This window comes from Caretta caretta, chromosome 2 (genome assembly GCF_965140235.1).
Source record: "Caretta caretta isolate rCarCar2 chromosome 2, rCarCar1.hap1, whole genome shotgun sequence".
Lineage (NCBI taxonomy): Eukaryota > Metazoa > Chordata > Testudines > Cheloniidae > Caretta > Caretta caretta.
The window spans coordinates 67,616,429-67,636,322 of record NC_134207.1 but is presented as its reverse complement, the minus strand read 5'-3'; the positions used below and the strand labels follow the sequence as shown (position 1 = coordinate 67,636,322).

Genomic DNA, 19,894 nt, shown 5'->3' with positions numbered 1-19,894 from the left:
GCCCTAGTTGGGGAAACAAGGAGGGAGGGCTGTCCCCTGGGAGTTATAAATGAGAGACAGCCCAAAGGCAAGAAAGAGAGTTCAGAAACCAGAGTCCAGAAAGAGACCTCTCAAAAGAAGAGCAGAGCTGGGCTGAGAGCTTCAGGAATGGAGATGCCCCTGAGGGATAGAGCACTGAGAGCTCCCTAGATGAACAGTGGCAATTTAAAAGCAGAAGACAGTCAGGGTGGTGGTGGAGGTCACTATAACTTCCCCATGCCAGAGGGGGCTGAAGGCTAAGAGCAGCAGAGGAGACGCCTGCTGGCTCTTTGAACCAGAGAGCTGAAGCTGCAGGGCCAAAGTGGGCTGAAGGCTGGGTAATGATAGAGAGGTGAGACCACTGATGTCTCTGGGCAAATGCTGGGACCATACCTGAACGGAAAACAGGGCAGAGCACCACCTCAGCTGGAGGGGCTGGAGTGAGGCGTGGTGAGTGATGTGGCAGTACCTGAGAGGTGATGCGTGCTGAGAGATGCCAGAGCAGTACAGTATTTGGGGTGTTGCTGGATTGTTGGGACTTGAAAGGTGAAATATATTCTTTGGACTGTGCTGGGGAATTCTGGATTATGGTTGTGGGACATTTGTAATAAACTAACCCTGCAAAGGGCTATTTATGCTCAGAGAGCTTGTGTGGAGTTACTGGGGATTCTGGAAGAGGGAAATTGAGGCAGGGGCTGCTTACAGGGTCATCCTGAGACCATGAGGGGGAGAGCCCTACAGGCAGCCACCCCCTGACAGTCAGGCTGGCAAAAATCTGATGAAATTTGTCAGAATTAAAATATTTTACAGAGATGGTGTGAGTTTGACAAAGATCTGCTGGAACCCAGGCTGGTTTTCATTTGAAACCCACCTGGCTTCCTGCTAGTTTACCTGCCCAGCTCCTTGACAGCATGCTACTGTTGTCGGTAGCTACCGGTGTGGTGCTCTGCTCTTGTTCGATGATTATAACAGTCGGCTGCGTGCATGTTCCCTCTGTGTGCTGCCCCAGCTCTGCGCAGATAGCTAACACAGCAGACCTCGAGAGAACCCCCAAAAACCACAGACTCTAGTAAGGTACGAAGGAACCCAAGCCAGGTTTATTGTCAAACGAAGCACAGTAATAGTTCCCTATAGACTCTACAGGGCATACTACGAATTTGTGCTCCCTGGCAATGGACACAGCTCAGTCAGTGGCGGGACACTCCACTGCCCCCTAGGCTGGTCAAAGATATGCGCCCGGGACCTACTTTTATACTGTTGCAGGACCGATTACTCATCATAGTTCAAACGAATCTATCCATCATGTTGTCCTTTTGACCCTGTCTTTAAGATGCACCTGGCTGTTCCTTGTTATGTCTATGGAGTGTCTTGCCGCCGTCTTGGCACAAGGTTCTCTCATTACCCCTTATGTGTGTGTGTGCACCTGCCTCTAACAACCTTTTCTTGCCAACTTCTGTGAGTGGGACCTGCCTCTGGCTCACAGCCCAGCTTTGCTTATCACTGCCTGGAGGTACTTTGGTTCAGGCTTTACTTTAATTCAGGCTTCAGGCCTCAGACTAGGTCTCTGATACAAGAATTTATGTTTCAGGGCCTCCGCTTACTACAGCTTCATGCACTGCCTCTGAATTGGGGCTTCCAGGGCTTCCAGGGTCCATAACTCTAGGGCAGCTCACCAGGCAGATTGCCCCAGAACTGGGCCTCTGTTTTCTTATGCAGAGAATTTCAAAAGTTTTAGTTTTCATTCCAAATTGGAAGCAAACAGTTTTCAGAATATCAACATTCTCCACAAAATGGAATTGCCTTTTTCCACACAGCTCTAATTGCCAACTCTGGTGATACCTGGTGTTTTGCTTGAACCCCCAGCTCCGTCGAACAAATGGTTAGGTGAGAATTATGGCTTTCACTTTTTAAAAATGCGGGCTTGTCTACACCACTCAGCTTTTAGTGACAAGGCTGTGTCGACACAGCCTTGTCACTAAAAGTCAGCGTGTGTGAATGCTTTTTATCGGTAATTTGTTGGCACGTTTGCTGACAAAATACTTCCAGCCCTGTGAGCGGCATTAGCTTTGTCGGCAGGAAAGTGCTCCTGCAGAAAAAGTCACATTCACACTGCCACTTGCATCAACAAAACTTTTCTCTTTCGCATGGGGGCTTTTTTAAGTACCGTGAAGGACAAAAGTTTTGTTGACAACTTTGTAGTGTAGACATACCCTTAGTTTCTAGCCCTTGTGGTTGCAGAGAAAAGCTTGAAAATGTGACCTGAGTGCAATATAGCAACTTGGAAATGAGAGGGCAAATAAAAAGAATCTCACATTTATTTGTTTAAAAATTTTGTGGGGGAGGGCAGTTCATGTTTTTTGAAAGTTTGAACTTGGAAGTACTGCCATCTTGATCTACAGCTGACATGATACTCTGTAAGGTAAGGGCTGTTTTTTTCCTCAAGTGAAGCACATCTCCCTTTACTTGCTATTTTGCTCTTTTTTTTCTGACTGAGATGAAGAAAACCCCTATCCTAAGTTTATGGTGGAGAAACTCTCCACCTTGTTTTTGTGTGCTACAGCTCACTTCATCGGATACAGCCGATGAAGTGAGCTGTAGCTCACAAAAGCTTATGCTCAAATAAATTTGTTAGTCTCTAAGGTGCCACAAGTCCTCCTTTCTTTTTGCGGTTACAGACTAACACAGCTGCTACTCTGAAACCTCTCCATTTTGTGGCAGGATATAGAATTGCAGGGTTCCTCTCTGTCTCCACACTTGTTTCCTCCCCTTCCCCATTACTGGGCTGTATTTGTACCCAGCTGATTCTACAGATGTACAGCACCTAGCACACTAGTATCCTGGCAGGTAATACAAATAATAATTAATACATAATACATGTTCATAAACTGACCAGCAGCTGACTCCAGACCATGCTAGTGCAACTACGTGGGGCATGTGGATGAAGGATAGGATCCTGGTGTGAATTAGACAGAGGCATGAGTCTAGGAGGGCTTAAAGCCTGGGGTGGGGAAGGGAGCTGGAAGTCGCATAGAGGGTTTTTTCAGCACAAATGTGCAGGAGCTCAGTGCACAGAGAGCTGTAAGCTGTTTGGGGCATGTAACATCTTTTTGTTCTGTTTGTGCAGAGCCCAGTACAGTGTGGTTTTGGGCCATCGCTAGGGCTTTGAGGTGCTACAGTAATATAAACAAACAATAATAATATAGGTTAGGGTTGCCAAGCCTTCAGGATTGTCATGGAGTCTCCAGGAATTAAAGATTCATCTTTACTTAAAGATTATGTCATGTGATGAAACCTCCAGGAACAAGTCCAACCAAAATTGGCAACTCTAATATAGGTCCAATTGAGAAGGATGTAAATATGAGTATCTGAAGTGTTCTGCAGTTTATACTGATCCACTAGGAGGAGCTAAAGGGTAATTTATTGCAAGGCAGATCAGTCAAAGATTTCAGGTTACATAATTAATGAAGGGGTGGTAGCGGGGGCAGGGAGACCCGTGAGACCTGGAGTTCTCCACCCCTGCCATGTAGAGCTTTGTTCTGGAACTCTCTGTATGAGCTTCAGTTAGGAATAACTGGGGTCCTCTTTTGTTTATCTCTAACAGTGATCACTGATTTTGAGGGCCCCACCTCTGGTCCTTAAAGAAGCCTGATCCTGAGAGATGTATACATTCCTGAGGCATTTATTTAAAAAATTGTACATTTAAAAAATTCACTGCACAGATTTTAGCATGAGATTGAAATTCATTATGTCATAGACAGATGCTGTGTGTATGTACGTATGTGTATGTAACATTGGCACTCCACACACACATCTATCCAATAAAGCATTAAAATAAATGAAAGCTGTGTTGATTTCAGTTTGATTTCATTGCATAGCACTTCACTTTATACCTACTGGTTCATGCATATATTAGGAGCATTGTACTACTGCTTGTGCTAAACAGTCATGTGTTGTATCTAGTTATGTAACGTATGGCAGGAGACATTAGGTAGCATTGTTACACATAGTATACAGCCTTTGAAGAAATGGTGTATTGTTAGTTTTGTTATGTTGATTCCTTGAGGTAAGCTGTTGCAAACAAGAGTTTGCTCTCTGCCATAATCTCTGCTGAGTTGAGTCTTGGTGTAGTGTAGTTTCACAGAATCATAGAATATCAGGGTTGGAAGGGACCTCAGGAGGTCATCTAGTCCAACCCCCTGCTCAAAGCAGGACCAATCCCCAATTTTTGCCCTGGATCCCTAAATGGCCCCCTCAAGGATTGAACTCACAACCCTGGGTTTAGCAGGCCAATGCTCAAACCACTGAGCTATCCCTCTCCCAAATTTCTCCCCCCAGTTTCTGGGAACTGGACTTTGGTGGTTGGGTTGACATTTCTGAAAGAAAGTTTGCCTGGGTGGTGGTTGACCTCAGTTCAAGGACTGGTATGTAGTGTAAATAAACAAATTACACTAAAAACATATCCTGACTCCATGCTGCTGATTTCTCCTCCAGTGGGAAACTGATTTTCTAGGCCTCAGTATCTACTGCTGCTTGATAGACGGGTGATATAACTGTAAGATGCTACTGTGTTTTCCTGAAAGTCCCCTTTAAATAGATAGGAGCCTGTCTGCATGGTTCCAAGCCATGAACATTTTGTGTTTCAGTTCAGATGCAAAGTGCTACAAAATGAGTCACACTCTCTCTCTCCCTTCTTTGGAAACTTAATATCAGTTTGTTCTTTGTTGTTTGATTTAACAGGACATAAATGATCAAGACTGAAATACAATTTCTCATACACAAAGTTCAAAGAGTATCGCACATGCACCTATATGCAATTTTCAAACATCAGTGAACATGTTACTTTAAAACCACCTTTAACCAAAAATGCCCCCAAAAAAGTATGCTTCTCATTTAGGATGAAGTCGTTGGCAAAGTTTGAAGTGAAACTTCTCAATGCTTTCCAAAAGATTCATCTTGGACAGGGGAGGGCAAACTATGGCCCTCAGAATGGATCCGGCCCATCAGGGCTTTCAATCCAGCCCACAGGATTGCCAGCCCGGTGGCGCAGCAGGGCTAAGGCAGGCTCCCTTCCTGCCCTGGCCCCGCGCTGCTCCCGGCAGCAGCTGGCACCACGTCCCTGCGGTTCCTGGAAGAGGGGTGGGGCAGAGGGCTCAGTGTGTTGCCCTCGCCTGCAGGCACCACCCCCTGCAGCTCCCATTGGCTGGGAATGGGGAACGGCGGCCAATGGGATCTTGGGAGGTGGTACCCACAGGCGAGGTCAGCGCACGGTGGAGTCGCTTTCCTCCCCGACCCCAGGAGCCACTGCCGGACATGCTGGCCACTTCTGGAAGTGGCGTGGGGCCAGGGAAGGGAGGGAGCCTCCCTTAGCCCCGTTGCATGCCGCTGCCACCCCAGAGCCGCTTGAGGTAAGCAGTGCTGGGCCGGATTCCACACCCTGAACCCCTCCTGCATCCCACACCCTAACCCCCTACCCCGAGTCCCCCTAACCTCCTGCCCTGAGCCCCCTGCCTCATCCCTCCTGCACCCCACTCCCTGCCCTGAGCCCCCTCCTCCACCCTGCATCCCTCTTGCACCCCAACCCCCTACATACAGTTTCCCCACACAGATGTGGCCCTCGGGCCAAAAAGTTTGCCCACCTGGATCATGGAGAATATTAACCCATATGTATATGAACTTGGGTTAATATTGTTCACGTTATATGTGTAATATGCAAAGTTGTAAGTGGCTAAAGATAGATGCTTAGGGCCAGATTTTCTACTGGTGTAAGTTGGTGTAGCTTCTTTGCCTTCAGTGGAGCTGTGCCAATCTACACCAGCAGAGAATTTCATCCTTAGAATGAAATTTTCTCCTCAACTGTATTATAACAATTCTGAAAGAGTTTACTCATGCTGTTTTTCTAGGTTTCTCTCATTCATTGGTTTAGTGTCAGTTCTGAAAACCACCTGATGAAAACAGGCCTCCTGTTTTAGTTCTGGACCTATGGTCACTCCAGTTCTGCTCACTCCTTCTTTCTGAGTAAAATGAATATAAGGGGATAGCTAGTTGACACAATAGGTTTGTGCCTGTAACCTCTGATGACCACTTTTGTTCTAATCTTGTTTTATAATAGGTTACAAAATGAGTTTGGTGCTTTAGCACGGTTGTAATCTTTGCAACCGTGCTAAAGCAACCCAGGGCTGTGGGGTGTTGAGATTCAAAATTGACTAACAAAGCTGGATGAGGGGCTTGCATGCTGCCTACCCTCACTACTAATAGCTCTAGACAAAGCTCTTTGCACAAGTCTTTTTAAAACGTTAAGCAGAAAGGGGAAAATTAGGGGAACTTGAGTCTGCTGTGTTTGGTATCAATCAGGATTTAAGTATCAGAAGGGTAGCCATGTTAGTCTGGATCTGTAAAAGCGGCAAAGAGTCCTGTGGCACCTTATAGACTAACAGACATATTGGAGCATAAGCTTTCGTGGGGTGCATGTAGTGGAAATTTCTAGAGGCAGGTATAAATATGCAAGCAAGAACCAGGTGAGGGATAATGAGGTTAGTTCAATCAGAGAGGATGAGGCCCTCTTCTAGCAGTTGAGGTGTGAACACCAAGGGAGGAGAAACTGCTTTTGTAGCTGGCGAGCCATTCACAGTCTTTGTTTAAACCTGAGCTGATGGTGTCAAATTTGCAAATGAACTGAAGCTCAGCAGTTTCTCTTTGAAGTCTGGTCCTGAAGTTTTTTTGTGCAGGATGGCTACCTTTAAATCTGCTCTTGTGTGTCCAGCGAGATTGAAGTGTTCTCCTACAGGTTTTTGTATATTGCCATTACTAATATCTGATTTGTGTCCATTTATCCTTTTTATGTAGGGACTGTCCAGTTTGGCCGACGTACATAGCAGAGGGGCATTGCTGGCACATGATGGCATATATCACATTGGTGGACGTGCAGGTGAACGAATCGGTGATGGTGTGGCTGATCTGGTTAGGTCCTGTGATGGTGTCGCTGGTGTAGATATGTGGGCAGAGTTGGCATCGAGGTTTGTTGCATGGATTGCTTCCTGAGTTAGAGTATTATGGTGCGGTGTGTAGTTGCTCGTGAGAATATGCTTCAAGTTGGTGGGTTGTCTGTGGGCAAGGACTGGCCTGCCTCCCAAGGTCTGTGAAAGTGTGGGATCATTGTCCAGGATGGGTTGTAAATCAGGATTTGCTCTTCTGATATCAGTGTAAAAACAATGTGAGATCAGAATTAAGCTCATAGGTTTTCCATTCCATATAACAGATTTGCCCAGACTGGAAGGCTCACTCATAAATGGTGATCTTTTGGATGCAATAATCACTTTGCATGCTGGGACCATGAACAACATTTACAAGTATAGTGTATTTTGTTTGCATGGTTGCTAGTCACAGCTCTGAGTCTCAAGCCATAAGGTGATAGACTCATGCATAGGAGTGCTCAAGCATTTTAGACTGCAAGCTCATAACATCTTAATCCTCATTGTCAGATGCTGCCACCACTTAAATTATATGAGGAGGGTTGTGGTGTGGATTATTTTTACCTACAGAGGACATCTAACGCCTTCATTTGAGCCCCGTTTGTATGCATGAAGATAAAAAAGACAAGAGGCCAATACACTTACACAAAGCTTCAATACATCCAGCAGTGTTGTCTCTCAAAATTGCAAAGCAAAGATGCATTCGGCTGGGCACGTGTCAGCTCTCATTTTATTTAATATTACTGGCATGCAGCCACGTCAGGTTTTTTGTTTTGTTTTGTTGTTTTTTCTCTCCATTACAATGTCAGCAGGATCTTAGCAATAGTCCTCAGTTTTCATATTTGGGAACTTCACACCTGTACAAACAGTCTTTGCTAAAATGTAGGTCTCCTGAAATCAAAGTCTCTGTTCTAGAAGGAATAGTATATAAGCACTGAAGAAGCCATTAAAAAAAAGAGAAGCAAAAGTCTGCAGCAGGCAATGTTTTTAGGAATCCATGAAATTTCATTTTCAAAATCTGTATTTGAAATCATATCGTGCTTTGGTTTCTCTAGGTCTGACTCACTGTAAGGAAAAAGAAAAAGTCTTTTGCAAACTCATTGCTGAAAGGAAAGGCATATCTGGGAATGATATCTTGGATCTCCTGTTGAAAGAAGAAGGAGAAAATGCCAGCAATATGGGTAAAACACTTTACATGGATTCCAATGTCCAGTCACTCCCAGTCAGCAAAACAGTGGATGATGATGTCTGCCTGAGCAGCAAAAGAAGAAAAATGTGTGCAATTCAGAACCTTTCTTCCACGGCTGCTGGTCTAGCATCAACAGCGCCTGCTCAACTCCATGCCATCTACAGCTTGCCATCTGTGTCGGTGAAGTCAGAGCTGGCAGGAGAGTTAAGACAAAGATCTGCATTGGAAGACAATTGCTTTCAGCTGTCATGGGAGGATCTCCAGCTGGAAGAGGATGAAGACATGGGGGAGGGGGATGAGGAGTGCAGTGAGGAAGAAAACCCATTTGCTGTTCTTGAAAAATTGATAAAGGAAAATCAAACACTACGGAAAGAAAATGCACGTTTAAAACAGATGCAGCTAGCAGCCCAGAATTCAGGTAAGCGTGTTCTTATTCTCTGGTTCCAGATAGGGTTTGAAACCACGTCACCTTACACAATAAGTATTAGTATTATCTTTATAGTTTTTGAGTGAATGTTTTACCATCATGAATAAATTTGGTCAACTAGGGACAAACCCTGTTTTGTGAATCAGAGCCCGGAGTTCAATTTCCCACTATTCCTGGAGTCTTTATTATTCAGTTCTCAGTAGTATGATGTCATTGGGAATTGAGGGCCTCCAGGACCACACAGGAGATGTTCAGCATTGCCGAACATCAGGTCTGTGTGAGCAAGTGTTGTGACAGATTTCCCATACAGCTCTGCCAGTTCATCTCAGTGATGGCTTACCACCACCTCCTACACAGGTCCCAGACCTGGAGTTCCCTTGAAAAAAGACTGCCAGCTGTTGCCAGATTGTGGTGAAATGGATAGACATCTGATGGGAACCAGAGTGTGTCCACCACATCTATTTTGACTCCCAACACACTAGCAAGTTATTTTTCAGAATATTTATTAACAAGTTCTCACTTCTGTTTAATAGCCCTTGAGAAGCATTAAATGAAATCTGATGTTTTATTGTTTTTCCTCTACTGCCTCCACATTTCCATTTGTCCTTGGAAGCTTTTTCATGAATGTAGTACAGCTGGCTCTGATACTTTCTGAAAGAAACAGTAATGCCTGTGTTTGGAGTGGAAATAATATATTTATCTGGATGTCAGAAATAATTATATATATTATATAAAGAGTAAATCAGATTTTGGTCCAACATTACAAACTTTGACAGGATTTCAAGGAAAGCTTCATTTGTTCTATCCAGCACAGTGTTCTGTTTCCTTCCATGTATGAACTTTGAAATTTTATTTGAATAAGAAATGCTAAATTTGACATTTCCGTGCCTCTTGCAACATGTGACCTGTTGTCAGGGTCTATTAACCACGTCTTAGTCTAATGCCTCTTTAGTAACCACAAGAAGAAATTTGCTTCTTTTAAGTAACTGAAATCTTTTTATGTGAGAAAGGAAGGTTGTCACTCACCCTGTGCATTTTCAGTGCACTTTCAGAAAGGTTGTCACTCACCCTGTGTTTTCCTTTAAATGTCTGTTTAAAATATGTTTTTTGGTTTAAAAAAAACCCTCCTTCTTAACTCCTTGAAGACAATGGGAGTCTTTCCACTGACTTCAGCAGTCTGTGGATCAGGCCTTTGTTGCTCTTACACCTGCTGGTGGAAGGAGGGATAGACCAAGCTATGTGCATCTTTGAGACTTAGGGCTTGTCTACATTACCCACAGGATCGATGGGCAGGATCAACGGGCAGCGATCGATCCAGCAGGGGTTGATTTATCGTGTCTAGTCTAGATGGGATAAATCGACTGCTGAGCGCTCTCCTATCGACTCTGGTACTCCACCGGAGTGAGAGGCGCAGGCAGAGTGTGTGGGGGAGCATCAGCTGTCTACTCACCGCAGTTAAGACACCGCGGTGAGTATATCTAAGTACATCAACTTCAGCTACATTATTCACGTAGCTGAAGTTGAGTAACTTAGATCGATCTTCCCCCCACCCCCACCCCCCAGTGTAGACCAGGCCTTACTGAATTCTGTAATAACCTTGATACTCTGAATGGTTACATATTGTGCCCTCAAACCATGTATACAGCTGTCATTGGCAACAGTGCGTTGTGCACGTGGATCAAGGGTACCATATGTCATTTTTTGACAGCGCTTCTGAAAACAGTTCATCCTGATCTGGCAGCCTCTGTACATGAACAACATTTGGAGAAACACTCTCCTGCAATAAATTGCCTGACAGAACGTATGGCTATACTTTGTGTTACACAAATGCACTAAGGGCTCCAAAGGTGGCAGGATGTATTCACTGAGGCCTAGATCTAGACTAGCATCATCCTCACACTTTGTTGATGCACATAGAGAGATTTTAAACACTGAACCTAAATAAATAACTACAAGATTTCAGAGTAGCAGCCGTGTTAGTCTGTATCCGCAAAAAGAAAAGGAGTACTTGTGGCACCTTAGAGACTAACAAATTTATTTGAGCTCAGATAAATTTGTTAGTCTCTAAGACGCCACAAGTACTCCTTTTCTTTTAACTAAAAGATTGTTTACTTGTTTTTCTTCATACACATCCTTCATGCATCTCATTTTGCTCTGAATTGTTGTAGAAAGCTCCTTCTGCTTTCCCCTTTTAGTAATTTTATTTGCTCTCCCTGACTGTGCTATCCTCAGTGACAGATATTATATATTTAAAATTTGACCTACATACAGTAGTATTAAGACACAGCCATTTACGGAGTAAGTGTTATATTAATTTAAATGGAATATATGGGCCAAAGGTGTTAACATAATCCAGTCACTGCCCATCATTATACAGTGTTAAACAAGATTGGGGGTTTGGTATACAGAGACCACAACCTCCTTAGGACCAGGGTAAATACCCCATTAAAAAATCCTTGTAACCTTTAATAAAAGATAAAGAAAGGAAGGAAAACAGTTAAAGCATTTGAAATGTAAAATATTAAATAAGGCTCTTATTTGAACCACATCGCTTGTTCCCTTTCCCTGGAGAGCATTTTAGAAGGAAAAACCTTCTTGTTTGACCCTCTCTGAGATGGTATCAAAGAGGGTAATAACTGTTCTTCGAGGGGAAAGAGAAGATGTTAGTTGACATGGGCCAGAGTGGTTGATGTTGCTGCTGTTGTTTTTAAAGTACAATCCTCTTTCATGCCAGGTGGTGCTGGGGATTCATCTGGAGCCGGTAGAAGTGGTGATGTTATCTGGGTCCCCTTCTCTGGTCAGGTCTGGTCAGGACATCTCTCAGGATTAGAACAAAGAAGGTCTGGGGTTCCAGGAGATAGTGGGGGTGGCAGCCAGGATGGTGAAGCTCACTCCAATAGCTACTGTCCTTCCATATCTTCCCTCCAAAATGTCTTTCTTTAAGGACCCCAGAAGGAAATGATGGGTGGCACACCCTCATTATTTTGTCCACCAATTAAGCCTAATATCCCACATTCCAATTCTAATTGACTGGTTTCTTGTTCCACATTTTTCTTATTTACCAGGCATGATCTTAACACAATCCTTTTAATTATATCATACTGCCTTGTTGATTGAACTAATTCAGTCTTTCTGTCTCCCTACCATACCTTTTCCCATCAACATTTGTTGTTATAGGTTACTGTGACATCTTATGAACTTTCAGATACTTTTTAAAGTTGAGCTCACATTTAGGGTGGATTTGTAGGTGCAATTATTACAACAGTGTACTTTAAGACATGTCCCCTTGTTGGGAGGGTGTATAAGTGCACCAGCTCAGTAGAACTCCAGTAGGTACAATGCCTCTTGGAACTCCCAGGAGAGCAGAGAAAACATGGCTAAGACACCATTCTAGAGGGTGCAAGGGTTGCTTTCCACTACTGGTGACTGCATTGCTAGACAATGTGGAGGCGTCCCTTTAAACCTAACGATTCAGTGGGGGCTAGCCTAGTTTTACCGGTGAGATTGTGTCTGGTACTTATGGAGAAAAAAGCTCCTTACAACTTCAGCCCCCACCCACCACAGACTCACTCAATGCAGGACACAGTCTGGCCTACAGTCAACCTTTGGGGCCCACAAAGTCCACGGTCATATTTCCCATTAATTTGAGGGACTTAACAATATAAAGGAGAATCTTAATTTCCATTTTAATTTTTTCCAATTTAATCTCCATTTTAATTTTTAAGCACATTTCTAGTTCAGCCTTCTAGGACAGCCTTGGGAATGAAGCTGAGTTGAAAGGTTGTCAGTAATATTTTTCTAATGATGACAGCTTATCCCGTTTTTCCTTCACAGACTGGCTTTGGGGGTCTGTGAAAACTATAGTCATGGTTCCCTTATCCCTGAGAGTCCAAGGTCAGTCTAGGATCATGAGGACAGTTCCTCCCAGGCTGCCACTGGTGGACACTCCCTCAGAAGTAGTTCCATACAGGTCAGTCATCAGCTGGGCAGCCAGTGTGAAGTCTGGCCACAAAAAAGGGCATCTCAATAGCGTGGGAGGTTACCCAGTGTAGTAGACTAGGTACAGAATTGTATTCTAATTCAAGGCCTGATACTAACTCCTGCGCTGGCCTAAACTACCTAACCTTTCTAGTTATCTCCCCATCTGTAATATTGGGATAATACCCACTATACAGGTGGTGGTAAGGTAGTTGTAATAATGTAGTAGTTAATGTTTAAAACACTGTATGTGCATTGGATCCTGCTAAAATTTCACAGTGGGAGCTAATTGTCCACCAGATCCCCTATTTGCTTGGACAAATGTCCCTTGTAATTTTTTTTTCAATATTGGCAACTGTGCTCACAGCCCAGCAGCATCAAGGGTTCTCTTCTGCAGCTGGATTTTTCCCTTCCCGACATTCTTTATATAAAGTGTGTCATTTATATTTGGACTGTACTGCAAAGAATTCTCCTTGACTCACCCCAAAATCACCAGGCTGGCCTTGTGTGCACTGGTACGATCATGTGAACAGAAATTGATTAGGTTTGGAGGGGCAGGGACAAATTGGTTGGCAGGTGTGGTCTGACATATTAAGGAATCACCTCAGTCTGGATCTTCATGAAAAATAGAGCAGTGAGTGAGATTAGTTTTTTTTTTTTTTTGGCTCTCTTTATCCTTGTCATGGGGCCAATGGCCCTTCAGTAGAATTAGGTTCTAATTGGCCCATGACAAACCAGTGGACTACAGTTGGGAGCAATCAGGTATTCCGGGTGGTGGCTTTTAGCTAATCAGTAATGGAGCAACTGAGCTAGAAAGAGGCTGCGAGAGCAGCATAAAGAGTTGCTTGAAAGGAGGAGGGAAAGAAAGAGGGCTCTTGCTCTAGAGAAGTTCTGTGGCTGCTGTAGGAACCCACAGGAGGTGGAGCAGTAGGGACAAGTGCTGAATGGGGGTTTAGAGGTAACATTGAGAGCCCAAAGAGAACTATCAGGATCCCTGGGGAAGGGAGACCATGGCCAGCCATGACCAAACGGCATCCCAGGTGAGGAACATCTTCAGCGCCCTCCCCCCTCCATTGGTTAAACTTTTGAATACCCTTTTTTTTTTACTACATTTGTAGCCCCGTGCCTCCCAAATCCAGCACCCCAGGCAGTCACCTGCTTTGCCTCCCACTAAATCTGGCCCTGAGGGAGACAGTTCAGTGCTCCTATCAATAAGTTCCAGCAAGGAAACTGGGGATTGTGCCTAGACCAGCCAGTCCTACAGTTTGAATCTGGCTCCTGGGAAGGAGATAGGAAGATCCACAGGGAGCAGAGGAGGCTCCTGTGTGGAGGGGACCCTGAGTTAGGGTCTACAATGGTTAGAAGAAACTCACAGGGAACAGGTTTGGTTACTGTTGGGGAATTCCTGAGGTAGGGCTGTAAATGGAAATGGGGAGAGCCCGGAGATAAAGTGCCACATCCCCTGGGGAAGGGAGGCAGTTGGGGAATCCTGCTGGTGAAGCAGCAATATAGGAGAAGCTCTGCATGGGCCCGGAGAAGGGGCACAGGAATCAAAGCAGAAGAAATTATTCGTTTGGAGATTTATATTTTGGATTTGCATTTGGACCTCTTCGTTATTCCAGAAGGGGGTTTGGACTTCTTGACTTGGCCAGACGACCAAGCCATGGAAGGCCCTGTGAGAGGCAGCTAGCCTGCAGGAGTTGCTGGAGCTGAAGATACCAGTGACATTATGTACAGACTCAAGGGGGCATGCTAAGGGAGAGTGTGTCCCATCGGAATCCCTATGGAGAAAGTGATTTCCCCCCTCAGACCCTTTAATGAGCCCCTCATACTTTACATCTAAATGTTACTAAAATCTCCAGCTCTTTCTGCTGACAGGAGTGAAATACCAAATAGTGGAGCAATGGACCAAAATGAATGGAAAAAAACGGGGTGGGGGGGAGTTTTGTGTTTTTTTTTAAGACTCTGTAGCGTGGTGTCTGGAAAAATATTTGACACCAGGGTTTATGAGCTTTTGTGCCAAAAGAAATGTTCCTAAATTGCCTTTAGCCCTTATTAAATCCTAATATATTTCTAGTTCTGAGGTTAGTGACTATTTGGTGATAAGGGTTGATGACAGCTTTTTAGGTGTTACAGCCTTAGAGGGAGGAACTGTTCTGAACAAATGTTGAATCCATAGGCTAGATCTGTCTTGTCTGATAACTGAAAGCAAAGGAGATTTATAAACCAAATGTTACAAGTCTGAAGGACTTCAGGAGCTGGGGAGTGGCAGAACATTATTTTATCTGAGCCTTCCGGGGTGCTGTCCCTGAATCAGATGATGTGACAATTTCCCAAATTTTTAAATAGTTCATTAATGAGGGTGACTCCTGTTTTGCATGTGTACAGTATCTATCCTATTTTATGGTTTGTGCTTTTCCACTGTCTAGAAGTTCTACTGTTCAATTTTAGATTTCCCCTGTTGGTTAAATGAGTCATTTTACTGGTGTCTTTGGGTATTCAGAGAACTGCAAAGTTATCAGAATTGGGATTCTGGACAAATATTATGAAAGCATCACAGTTCTACAATAAAATAAAAGATGAACCGGAGAAGTGAGTACATGGCCCAGATTTCAAACCACACTTATGTGTGCACTTATGGTAAACTGTTGCAGAAAAAAAATTTCATATAGTAAAGCTCTCTCAGACAATCAGTCAGAGAAATACTTTTAGCTGTATTTTACCCAGCATGTGACACATAAGGAAACCAAACTCTGTTCCCTACTGCCAAGACAGACTCGTTCATATAACTACATACACATTCTGTCACACGCACACAACTCACACAGTATCTGCCTGATTACAATACCACAAACCCACAAAATGGATTGCTTCATACACATATGCTTTTGTTTCCAAGGAAACAGAACTGCATTTTTGTCAAATGCACGCAATTTGTTACTCATATCTATTACCATGCCAGTTTTCAAACCTTTTTCTCCAGCTACAGTATGTGCTTCCTGATACACAGTCTAAGCTAAATAAAATATTTGTGGTTGCTACTGGAAAGCTGTCTTCTGTTATTAGCATGGATGCATAGTGACAGTGGATTGCACTCCGACACATAGAATTATAGAATCATAGAATCAGGGTTGGAAGGGACCTCAGGAGGTCATCTAGTCCAAACTCCTGCTCAAAGCCTTCCAGGGGATGAGATTGAATGGACATGGTTGAAAAGTAACTATTTATTACTGCAAGGTTTCTGGGTTGGTGGACAATAGGCTCATGAATGAGGTGACACTGGGCCAGATTTTAAAGGTATTTAGGCATTCACTAGGACGTTCAAAAGTGCCTAAATCCTATTGAAATCACCTTATTACTGAACCTACTGTCCAGCAAGTGATTAAAGTGCCAACTAAGGGCCAAACCCTATCCTGTATTATGTGGATATTCTGAGGAGAAATGGGTGTAGGAAACTTCTTCTTTTCCCACCCCACCCATTCAGCAAGAGGGTGCCTAGTGCTCAAGAAAGAACAAAACTAAAGGGTACCGTAGCCAATCCACACTAACTCCAACTGTTGCTAGCCCTGGTGAACCTGCTCAGTGCTAGACCAATGATGGGAGAAGTGCCTAAAATTCTTGGTGTAGATACAACTTAAGAGCAAAATGGTGTTGGTGGCAGATCACTGCTTGGCTGCCAACGAGTCAGATAGGATTTCCCCCCTGAAGGTACACAAGACATCTTCACTGGTGAAAAACAGTAGAAAAATAATGGGTTTTGCCTCAACTTTTATGCTAAGATAGTTACTGTAGGTGAAAACTGCTATTTTCACATTTGAATTCAGAAAATTATCTGTAGAGTAGGTCTAAAGAAAATGAAATGTAAGCCCTCTCTTGTAACCTAGAGATGGTATGAGGATCAGCATACTCATTTGCTGTATCTCCAATTCCACTCTTCGTGGTGTGCCCCTCCAATGTTCTTCCAGATGGTGATCTGTCAATGGACTAAGAATTCAGAGGGTATTGGTGGCTGCTAAGAATTGTAATTTATCAAGTAGCATCTTCATGCTTCCAAATCCACCTCCCGGAAGGTAGCCACACTGCACCACGCTAACCCAGCAAGGGATTTGGAATGTACCGACTGGTCAAAGTAGGATGACCAGGGTGGCATAAATTGCCCTAAACATATACTTTGAATAATTGTGCTTTGTATATGGGGCCGTGATGCAACTTTTTGCCATCTTTACTAAGGCAGATCTTTGCAAAACAAATGTGGATTTTGTTACTGTGGCTTGTTTTAAAAATAGTTAATTGAAAAATCTGTTTTCACTGTAAACATCTTAAAAGGTGAAAATGTTTATGTAAGTCTAGTACCAACACAGTTACTCAGAGCACACCCTGAAACATCCATTTAAACACTGCTTTTGAAGAAATGATGACCAGACAAGAAACCTGTCATAAGCTGTACCTCTAGGGCACTCCCTGGAGGTGAGGATAGACACCTCTCTCATCTCAGACATCCTTCTTTGGCTGTAGGCATTGCTGTATCACCTGTTCAGAGTGCAGTATGTCTTAGGGGAGCAGCTCCCCTGCTTCTGGGCATAAGAAGCAGTCCAAAACAAAAAAGGCAAACAAAATAATCGTGCAACCCACAACGCAGTGTGGGTTTGCCCTGCTGTTTCCCACAAGGCCAAAGGTAAGTTTCTGTGAAGTGGGCTGGATTTCTAACCCATGTGTGTCTGAGAGACCCAGCCTGAATGCCCAGGCTCTAATAAAAAGAAAACAAAAGTACAGATGATCCCTTTACATGCAGTAGAGGCTCTTCAGCAGCTTCACTGGTAAGCAGTCCCTGCTCTGTGGGACTAAGGAGCTCTTGCTCTGCTTCCCTCTGAGTGCCACCTTTAAGGACCTGCCCATCTCTGGTCTTGCCAGGCCTCAAGAGTGCACTGGATTGGGGATGCTTGTGCCTAAAAGAGTTCTTTAGATCCTTCCTGATTATGGTGGGGAGTTTTCCCCCTCACCAAGGTCTGTTGGCCAGATCTTCAGGCATGGCCAAAATGCACAGAGCTGAAGCCAAAGGTTTATGCAGCGATGACTCCTTTGCACTGCCTTGGTCTGGATGCTGTTCTTTGTGTGCCATTCTCCCTGCACTGTGTTAGAGCAGCCTGAAGGCTATCTAACTTGTGCTTCCCCGTAACAGCCACCAGAGACAAAAATGCTGCCCAGGACTAGCATGGCACAGGGGCATCCTGACCATAGCTCTTTTTCTCAGGATACATCCTGCCTTACCCACTATACTAGCCAGAAGGATATGTGGCATACAAATCTTTGTCTATTCTATGTAGGTTCTTATATCCTGCTCATCCCTGCAGTATCTGAGCAGCTTCCACTAGTGTATTAAGCAGTGTGAGTACATGCCTGTCATGTGTTTGTTATCATGCTCTCCCCAGAATGAAAAGTGTGTGCAGTGTGTGTATGTTTTTTGTAAATATAAATATACTTGCTGTTGTGTGTTTATTACAGAAGGCAAAGGCAAAGTAATGTGTCTCTGTCAAGGTTCCTTCCCCACTCTGAACTCTAGGGTACAGATGTGGGGACCTGCATGAGAGACCCCCTAAGCTTATTCTTACCAGCTTAGGCTAAAACTTTCCCAAGGTACAAGGTTCCCTTGTCCTTGAACCGTATGCTGCCACCACCAAGCGTTTTAAACAAAGAACAGGAAAAGAGCCCACTTGGGCACATCTTCCCCCAAAATATCCCCCCAAGTCCTACACCCCCTTTCCTGGGGAAGGCTTGATAAGAATCCTCCCTAATTTGTACAGGTGAACACAGACCCAAACCCTTGGATCTTAAGAACAATGAAAAATCAATCAGGTTCTTAAAAGAAGAATTTTAATTAAAGAAAAGGTAAAAGAATCACCTCTGTAAAATCAGGATGGTAAATACCTTACAGGGTAATCAGATTCAAAACACAGAGAATCCCTCTAGGCAAAACCTTAAGTTACAAAAAGACACAAAAACAGGAATATACATTCCATCCAGCACAACTTATTTTACCAGCCATTAAACAAAAGAAAATCTAACGCATTTCTAGCTAGATTACTTATTAACTTAACAGAAGTTCTAAGGCTGCCTTCCTGATCTGTTCCCGGCAAAAGCATCACACAGACAGAAAAACCCTTTGTTCCCCCCCCTCCAGATTCGAAAGTATCTTGTCCTCTCATTGGTCATTTGGGTCAGGTGCCAGCTAGGTTACCTTAGCTTCTTAACCCTTTATAGGTGAAAGGGTTTTGCCTCTGGCCAGGAGGGATTTTATATCACTGTATACAGAAAGGTGGTTACCCTTCCCTTTATATTTATGACAGTCTCTCACTCAGAATGGAAAACAGTGAGGTTTGTAATGGTCCTTAGTTCTTCAGGGAGTTCATTCCACAGTTTCAGATCACCCTCAGAAAGTTCTGTTTCCTGCACAGATGAGAGTTATTCTTATCGTAGAGAGTTCTATTGTGCCAGAGGAGCATAGTTGTTGACCATGGTGTTCATTTTGGAGCTTTAGATAGTCTCTTAGATATCCTGGGCCCATGCCATGGAGCACTTTGAAGATAAGGACTGAGATCTCAAAATTGATTCAAAATTCTATGGGAAGCCAGTGGAGGACAGGTCTGGTGTGTTCATGGTGGCTTGTGTTGCTGAGGGGGCATGCTGCAGATTCTGCACTAGCTGGAGTTTCCTAAGTGCTTATGGCTTCATGGATGGGTATATTGCACTGCTGTAATCCAACTGAGACGTTTTGAAGGCATGAATAACTGGGGCCTGGTCTTCATCTGCTAGGATGGGACAGAGTTTCCTAGCAAAGTGGGGATGGTAGAAAGTATTAATCACAGATGCTGCTATGTGAGAGCTCAGTGTCAGCAAGTAATCCAAGACTACAGACTGAATTGACCCATTATGCATGTGACTCTTTAATCAGTGGAGACCACATCATGACTGCAAACCGTTCAAAATACTTTCCTTGGTCCACCAGCATCGTCTCTGTCTTGCTCAGATTCAGTCAGCTGTTCTTCCTCCATGAGATGATCTCATCCAAGCAGTGGGCCATCTTGGTGGTAGTGGAGTGGTCATATGTGATGAAAGATAGGTAGAGCTGTGTATCATCTGCATATTGCTGGCACTTGAGTCCACGTCTTTAGACTAGTTCACCTAGTGGCTGCATGTAGATGTTGAAAAGGACCAGAGAGAGAACTGATCCTTGTGGAGCCCCACAGGTAAGGGGACTAGTTTTGGAGGTGCAATTTCCTATCACTAGTTGTTGGTTGAATCCCTCCAAACCATTTT

General features: G+C 43.9%; 1 protein-coding gene across 4 annotated transcripts in view; it reads left to right on the top strand.

Moving 5' to 3' along the window:
• LOC142071023 (uncharacterized) overlaps nt 1-19,894 on the top strand; it is a 103,991-nt gene that overhangs the window by 39,341 nt on the left and 44,756 nt on the right. For all 4 annotated transcript variants that reach the window (XR_012666977.1, XR_012666976.1, XM_075125201.1 and 1 more), the window contains exon 2: nt 8,042-8,593. Coding sequence is in view for 1 of the 4 variants with exons in the window: in XM_075125200.1 (XP_074981301.1) it covers nt 8,042-8,593 (552 nt within the window). In the remaining 3 variants the exon portion in view is untranslated. The remainder of the gene's footprint in view (nt 1-8,041; nt 8,594-19,894) is intronic.